Source organism: Nematolebias whitei, chromosome 21 (assembly GCF_014905685.2).
Source record: "Nematolebias whitei isolate Nwh7 chromosome 21, NemWhi1, whole genome shotgun sequence".
Lineage (NCBI taxonomy): Eukaryota > Metazoa > Chordata > Actinopteri > Cyprinodontiformes > Rivulidae > Nematolebias > Nematolebias whitei.
Genome location: NC_056518.1, coordinates 12,537,340 through 12,545,862, shown reverse-complemented (window position 1 = coordinate 12,545,862; position 8,523 = coordinate 12,537,340). Strand labels below are relative to the sequence as shown.

The 8,523-nt window shown below is 42.3% G+C and overlaps 1 protein-coding gene across 1 annotated transcript; it reads right to left on the bottom strand.

Annotated features, from left to right (window-relative positions):
• Window positions 1–238: 238 nt before the first annotated feature.
• On the bottom strand, window positions 239–6,315 carry LOC119426937 (TLE family member 5). Its single transcript, XM_037694509.1, has 7 exons — window positions 5,975–6,315; window positions 4,004–4,101; window positions 3,647–3,710; window positions 3,324–3,368; window positions 3,178–3,240; window positions 2,969–3,043; window positions 239–1,417 (listed from the first exon to the last, which is right to left on the bottom strand). Exons 1-7 carry the CDS (start codon window positions 5,999–6,001, stop codon window positions 1,178–1,180), a joined length of 612 nt encoding a protein of 203 aa, XP_037550437.1. The 5' UTR covers window positions 6,002–6,315; the 3' UTR covers window positions 239–1,177.
• Window positions 6,316–8,523: the final 2,208 nt, after the last annotated feature.

Sequence of the window (8,523 nt, the reverse complement as noted above, 5' to 3'; positions counted from 1 at the left end):
GTCTGCCATTTTGAGAACAAACAAAAAAAAAGGGAGAGCCCGTGTCACGTCAAGGGGCCTCTCTCCCATTTTTCTTAAAGACATGCTTACTCGCTCCCTCACTATCCATCCTTCGGTTCAAAGTCTTATACTGCCATCCAGTGGTAAAAAAAAGGTATTACACATAAAACAAATGAACCATCAGTTTTCTTAAATTTGACAATAATTACTAATTACTGTCAAATTTCAAACATCATCATTTATCGCAATAATTTCTGAGACAATTAATCGCCCAGTAAAATGTGTTATCGTGACAGGCCTATGTTCAGGTTTCATCAGGCAAAGAGAGGAGGGTGGAAAAATATATAGAAAATATTCAAACAAAAAGGTTTGTGGTTTCTGTCAGGACACCTTTTAGGCCTTTTCACTGATAAAAACACGTCAAACTGAATTCAAAAATATTTTCAGAGCTTTAACAATCTCATAAAGGTGTTTAACGCACCGGCTCTAAGCCCGTTGAAACAAACTGGGAACTGAAGAGTTTAAAATTCAATTCTGTTTATCTGAAACGCACAATGTAGATATTCAGAACTTTCCATTTCACACCAAACTAAACTTTATTTTGGCTCTAAAAGCACGAGTTAATATTAGCTGTAACCAAGAGGCTTCGGTCGACTGGTTTTTTTTCCATATGGAAACTGTTGTGATAAAAAATGTTTTTCCATAATGGAGAGGAAAAATGTCTGAAGAGTTATCTTAAATCTGCTTATTGTGACTGGCACACGACTGTCAGTGAGACCCAAACTGCACGAGAAAAAAAAAAGAATTTAGAAAAATAAACCTGCAACAAGCAGACACAAGAATCTGTTATTCTTTCAACTTCGACTCCCACTCCAAATGAGATATTTATATTGGTTAACCAAACAATAATGGCTTACACACTAAAAAAAAAAACATCTATTAGAAATCTTAATGCTTGAACTGGTCTAATCCCACTAAATAACAGGAACGTTAACTTCCAGTTTCAGTCTTTGAGGATTTTTAGCACATCCTAAACTTTCAGCTCCGTCCTCGTCCTCCACAGCTCTGAGCAGATGGATGTGCATCAATACCAACTTACAGCTACAGCTAATCTTTACTCCGTTTGAAACTCGACACCGAACACCCGCCCACATCCCTCCACCTCACTGTGCCGCCACTAGTCTGACTTGTCTCCGTCCTCTCCTCTGGGCGCTCTCTCCGCAGCCTCTCTGGCCTTGTCCTCCTTCGCTGCCTGCGGCTGACCGTGAGAGTAGTTGGCCAGGATGGAGGAGAGGGAGAGGAGGCCCGAGCTGGAGGAGACGGCAGGCAGGGAGGGTGGGGTGAGGCCCAGGGGCAGCGGGGTCACCGGCAGGGTCAGGCCCTGGAGCTGGGACAGGTGCTGCACCTGCAGCTGTTGCTGCAAACAGGCAGGAAGTAAAGAGGAGGATGCTTTAGACAAAAACATACCACGACACTGCAGAGCCATAAAATGCACAAAATAAAACTATTCTCTTCATTTGGTTTAATTTGCTTGAGCGGATCAGAAGCTTTGAGCAGGACAACAGAAAGTTTACATACTGTACATATAGACAGTCTGACGGGCGTCAAAAATGTCAAACTACACATTTCATTGAAACATTCAGCAAATATTTAATGGCTGTGCATCTTTGACTGATTAACTTTTGGAGCCAACCAAACTCAAGATGTCCACCACAGCCAAGTACCAGATTTTTCGCTGTATAAATCGCAGGTTTTTGTTTGCACAATTTGCATGCCCTGCAACTTATACGCTGAAACGACGTATTTATGGATTTTTCTCTCATATTTATAAACAAATTTTTGGCTGAGATATGACCGTTTACATTCATTCTGACTGAAAATATTCAACACAGCAGATTTTTCCACTTTATTAGACATATTTGGACTCATGCAACTTATAGGACGGTGCGACGTGTACGGTGGAAAATACTATAACCTTAAAAAAAGAAAAAACTCTTGCCAGTAAATGGACATAATTCAATTTTACAGATTTCTTTCTTTCTTTCAGCTGCTCCCTTCTTCAGGGGTCGCCACAGCGAACTAACTCGCACTAAGACTTGGTTGTTATTTTTATGCCACGTCCTTCCTGACACAACCACAGAGCTACCACAGCCTCTGTGTGGAGCAGAGAGCTGCAGCTAAGGCGCCCAAGACAGCAGATGGTGGGGGGTTAAGGACCTTGCTCAAAAGCCCACAGTGGGGCAAATGAGGGAGGAGGCAGGTGTGGACGCTTCACTTTTCTCATCCACAATTTGACATCTGTTTGGGGAGTTGAAACGACGACCTTCCGATGGCAGGCTCACTGTTTTTTTTGTAACCTCTGCACCACCACTCCCCATTAAGTTCAATCAATTTTACAGATATTGTGCTACAAACTGGTGGTTGCAGCCGAGAGTCGTTCACACAACAAACCAAGAACAACATCTCACAATACTGTGGTTTATAAGATTTCACCAGAAAGGGCGGCACGGTGGTGCAGTTGGTAGAGCTGCTGCCTCTCAAAAAGCAGGTTGCCCCGGTGCAACTCCCAACCGGTGGCATTTCTGGATGGAGTTTGCATGTTAGACTGATTGGCAACTCTAAACTGTCCCTAGGTGTGAGAGAGACAGTGAATGGTTGTTTGTCTCATTGTGTCCCTGTGATGGACTGGAGACCTGTCCAGGGTGTCCCCCGCCTCTCGCACAGTGACTGCTGGATATGGACACCTGTGACCCCCGCGACCCAAAAAGGAAGCAGCATGTAAAGATGATGGATGGATGACCAGAAAGACTAAAACCATCATGTGGTCACAGAACATGATCCAAGCTTTAAACTCTGACATAAAAAGGTGCACAGAGACGAGGACAAAAGCATTTTTGTAATCGTCTCAGGCTGCCAGATGGAACATGTGCCGAGTTGAAAGCTGTGAGAAGTGTTTGGTTGTGCTCACCCGTATGATGGAGTTCATCTCAGGAGGTGTGACCTGCTTGGCTCGCTCTATGGCCCCCATGACTTGCTGCTGGTGCTGAAACAATCACATTTCATACAACGTGCTTCAACATCACCAGGCATGAGAGAAGACACTAAACTTTGAGACAGCTCAGTTACATGCACTGATAAACTGTAGACCCCCACAGGTTCAAGTGTTTCGGTCATTACCTCCTGGGACAGGTAAGGCAGCACCTGAGCACAGATCCCATTCAGCCTCTTCACTATTTCAGCCTGAAAAATGAAAAAAAAAAAACAAGTGGAATCAGACGACCAAAATCACAAGAAGTGAATTATTAGAAGGATTATGTGTTTACCTGTTTGTGCATTTCAATATTTAGACCGTAGGACATTTCATAATACTGCAACACAAAAATAAATATTAACAAGCTTCTATTTTCTACTGATTTTTCTGTTTAAAAGTTTATAATCATTCAGGATTAAGAATGTGTTTTCATGGATAATTTGCATTTTTACGTCCTAAATGTTAGAGCTTTTCATCAGAGAAAGGTCTTTATGTGGAGTAGAAGTAAAGCATGTTGATCATTCAGGTGTAAATTTGTTCAGAAGCTCGACAAACTTCCAGGGATGAATGAGATGAAGATCAGCAGCATCATCATCAACGGTCCACGCCACTTACCATGATGTAGTGACGCTGCATCTCGGACTTCTCAGAGGCCAGTTTATCGCACTCCAGCTTCAAACTGGATAGAAAAGACAGGAGTTGGAAAAAAAACATAATTTAACAAAAGGTTAAAGCTCCATCGTGCAAAGAAGTCATAAACGCAGCCATCTTCTCTGGGCTCATTTAAAACGGTCTGAGGCAAAATGGAGAACTGTTCTGTGATCAGACAAATCAAGATAAAAAATTCTTATTAGGAACGAGAGGCAGCACACGTTGCATGCTAAAGAGGAGGGGGACCACCCAGCCTGTAACATACAGCCTGCCTCTCTGATGGGACTTGACTTTATGCGAGTGTTCGTGTGGGCTGCACACCTGTGGTACTGTGCTTGGAGGAACTGGAACTCATCCTTGATCCGATCACAAGAGTCAGACGTGGTGAACTTCAGAGCTTGACTGGACTGAGATGATGCCTTGGGAAACAAAGGGAGAGTCCTGCATCAAACTTGGAAGTGACACGTTGCACATCCAGATCCCAGAGCATGAAAACAGTGTTCAGATTCACAGGCTTTGCCTTTTCCTTCTAAAACTAAACCAGTGAGGACAGACCTCTCTTGTAGACAGAAGATTGTGTGTGCACGTGTCTGTCCTGCTTATTTTAAGCGTATTTTAATCAGTGTGTTGGGAGTTTGTTTATTAACAGCAGCTTGACCTCTCAGATTAACCCCGAGAGGACGGCTAAAGTGAGTTTCGATCTAAACTCATCAGTATTTTGGAGTGTGTGAAGCGTCTTTAAAGCAAAGTGATACGAAACATCTGCCAAGACATAGTCAGGGATGTGTGCTGAAGTTAGTGTGAGCACGCTCGTGGCCCGTATGTGAGAAGTCCGGTTATGTTTAGACTTCATTTAAACCTGTAATCCAGCGTTTATCAGTCTCCCTAAACCTCATTACTCTCTAAATAAGTGGCACACGGGCAGGAGGTTCCCAGCTGGATTATGGGATTGAACAGAGGAGTTTGGCTGCACAAAGGTCAAAGCTGCATCTGTAACGTACCTGAATCTGCAGATTATCACAAAACTTTTGTTTGTCTAAAAGCAAAACAGCCAAAACGGTGTCAGCTCAATCAATAATTCAATTAGTTAATATAAGAAAAACCTCAACGGTTGCATTTTCCTTTCACATTAATGAAAAAAAAATAGTTATATTTATGTTTTATTTAGTTCTACAATTATTCACATTGTCGTTTACGGAGCTTTAGGGCAGACTATGTTTTTGTCAGCTACAGTACATCTCATATGAAAATATCTCATTAGCCACTGGATGGACTTGCAGGTAAATAAAATTTCCATGAAAAAAAAACTACATTGAATAAGAACTGGAGCCAAACCAATTCAAGATGGCCACCACAGCCAACTGGCCACAGAAAGCACAGAAATTGGTAACTCAAGCATTTTTACAGATAGAGATATGAATTAATATTGGAAGTAGCAGAGCCACACAACTTGTATTAACTCATGAGATTGTAACTTTATTTTGAAAGATTTGACCAAAACCATTACAACTCATTATTAAACTTATCTAAGCCTAAAACTCTGCCATGAAACATGGCAGGTGATAAGCACTCCTTCTAGGAATAAAAGGCTTTTAGTCATTTTATTCTTCCAGCTTTGGTTTCCAAAAAATATGAAATTATCAAAACAACTTAATGAGCAGGCTCATTAGAAACACCACAGGCCCAAGGGTTAGCTTCAAACACATTTTTACCTTCTATAAATACCTTTATTTTAATAAAACTACTATAAATGTGAAAATAGTTTAGCGTTAAGCTACATGTTTAAATTTTATGTTTTTGTAGTTTGTTGCCTCTGCAATGCAAGACTCATTTTACATAAACCATAATGTAGGGATGGTGTTAGCATGTGTCACTACTTTATCTCTCCAGTAAAGCAAAAATTGAACACATTTCAAAAACTATATTTTATACTTTTGCTTTGCATTTACTCACCTCGTAGTTAATATATTTAAACAGAAGTGCATTTCTGCTTTACAAGCAGGACATAAGTGTCATCACCCAGGTTAGCTGTGCTGAGCTAGCTAAAGACAGACGGTTAGCAGCTAAGTAAAAGCTAAAAACGATGTCCCAGCTCGCATCCACACGGCTCGAATGTTAGTCGTGTTCATAATGCAGTGTGAGGAGGTGCAGGGAGGTCTGTCCTCCTAGCTGAGGAGCTGAAGGCTACACGCAGCCCGCGGTTCTCCCCTGGATCAGCTGTCCGGCTGCTAGCTAGCGTTAGCCTCAGTTAGCTCCGCGTCCACACGGGACCAGTTCGAGCAGTCCACTTACCGAGTGCCTGGATTGAGGAAACATCATGTCAGCAGCGCGTCTGGTCGTGTTTCCTTGGCCTAAACGAACTACCAGGTCAGCTAACTAAGCTAGCCAGGTCCCCAGATGTTATTCAAGAACTGGAGTCGCTATTTGAACGCGGTCATCCTTTAAACTGGGGTGAAAGCGGCGGGACTCGTGGGCTTCTTTCGCAACGAAGCGCAAAGAAAACGCCTTTTCTGGGCAACAGCGCGTGTTTCTGGATAATAATGCTGCGCCTCCCGGGTGGGGGTTGAAGATCGTGGATGTTGACACGAGCCCCTGACTTTCCTCTGCTGCTTTGAAGGGAAGAGGATCACCCGGAACACGAAGCGAGCGGCGGAGGAGCGCGCGCCCCGTGCGACCAGAGTCTGAACTGATTTGGGAGAGGCCGAAACCGCTGCAGCCAGGGCCGGTGACAGGAAACCTGGGGCCGCTGGGGGGGGAAGTGACACCAGGGGCCCAAAGTCAAATGGGCACTCTATTGTTTACCGATAACATAAATAAACCAAAACAAGAACTATGTTTTTAGTCAAGACAGAATTAGTCATTCTGACAGGAGTCTTGGTGTCATTTTGGACAATCTTACTTTTAAATTTTGGTGGGGGGGGGGGGGGGGGGGGAATCACCCCCAATGTCCAGGTCTAAAACTCACACCGATGAAAAACAAGTATTAAAAAACGGTCTAAATCTATCTACATTTCTAAATAGCAGTGTTATCTCTCACAACTTTCTCTCAGTTCTGAGTCTCCAGCTATGTCTGCAACACAACATTTTTTCAGTCAGGTCATCTGGACAGTTTCTTTTTTTTTGTGCTGAAACGTTTCGCCTTCGATCCGGAAGGCTTCATCAGTCAAGGAAACGCACAACAAAACTGATTCTTCCCCCAACAGCTTACTCCAAAGTGGATCAAGCCAGTTCTGCTTGTGATAAGATGGTCTCTTTGGTACACCCCCTCCTCCATTGCCGGTCCTCTTCCTTGTTGACAGTCTTGTCAAACTGGTTGAAAACAACAAAGTTGGATTGTATACCTGGATTATTGAGCATGGACTTTGTTATGTCCGCAACAATCGCAGCCCAGTCAGATACTGCTTTTATTAAAGTTGAGGCCTACTTTCCACCCGATTGATTGGTTTGAAAATATTGATTCATTCCTTCATTATATCTCATTTAGATCACATCACGTCACCTTACAATGGCTTACTGTCCATTTTAGAATTCAGTATAAAATGTTTTTCCACAGTGGCTCAGATGGTAGAGCTGTTGCCTCTCAGCAAGGTCGCCCCGGTTCAAATCCCGGTGTTGCACCATATTCTGTGACCACTGTATATTGTGACCTTAGGGGGCGCTGTTACATTTTTACATCAGACTTTGCAACACCTGATAAACACTATCATTTTTGTGTGACCGTTTATATTTCCAATATACTCATGATTTTAGTGCGCAGATGTTAATTTTTATTCTTTGGAGGAAGAAGGCTGACTGTCTCCTTCCTCCAAAGAATAAAAAGCAACATATGACCACTAATATCATGACTATTATGGAAATATAGACAACCACAGAATATGATAGTATTTGTAAGATATTGTAAAGTATGGTGTAAAAATGCAACAGCGTCCCCTAAGGTCACAATATACGGTGGTCACAGAATATGGTGTAACACCTGCCAGGGGGGCCTTTCTGGGTGGAGTTTGCACATTCTCTCTGTACTCCATTTTCCTCCCATTGACCAAAAACATGCATGTTAGGTTGATTGGTGAGTGATGGTTTATTTGTCTAGTTTGTCTGTGTCCCTGTGATAAACTGGAAACCTGTCCAGGGGTACCCGGCCTCTCGCACTATGATGGCTGGACATGGGCACGACCCGTAAAGGAAGCGGGTACAGATAATGAATGAATGGATGTTTTTCCACTCATTTACAGGACAAATCAACAGAGGATGTCATAGATTTCAACCATCAAACACAGTGAGAGAACACTTTTCATTGATTTCAGCAACTTGCAATTGGCTGAAAGATGTTTTAACCAACCGCACACCGACATGGACCACAACTCTTCTACAATTAACATACTCACCCTCAGGCTGTGTGCTGAGCCCAACTCTGTATTTGTTAATACATATACCACTAATTAGATCTGACAGCCATCTTGAGTTTGGTTTACTTTAAAAGTTATTCAGTTGCAGATGTCATCCAGTGATTACTGTAAGAGTTTTATTAAACTCCCTGAGATATTTTGCTCACAGTGTTGCCACTTAACAGTTGCTTGAATAAAAGTTTTAAGTGTTGAAAACTAATCTACAACTACACCAAATGTTAGCTCAATATTTGTAAAACTGACTGAGCTATAGCCAGTTTGTGTTTCCAATACATACAGTGCCTTGCGAAAGTATTCAGTCTCCTTCAACTTTTCAACCTTTTGCCACATTTCAGGCTTCAAACATAAAGATATAAAATTTAAATTTTTTTGTGAAGAATCAACAACAAGTGGGACACAATCGAGAAGTGGAATGAAATTGATTGGATGTGTCAA

Bases quoted from the DNA above. Each gene is read 5' to 3' on its own strand.
- LOC119426937 (XM_037694509.1), bottom strand. From the start codon at position 6,001: ATGATGTTTCCTCAATCCAGGCACTCG. The intron at 3,241-3,323 runs GTAAACACATAA...TTCATTTTTCAG, and splicing joins ATATTGAAATGCACAAACAG to GCTGAAATAGTGAAGAGGCT. The intron at 3,044-3,177 runs GTAATGACCGAA...TGATTGTTTCAG, and splicing joins TGCCTTACCTGTCCCAGGAG to CACCAGCAGCAAGTCATGGG.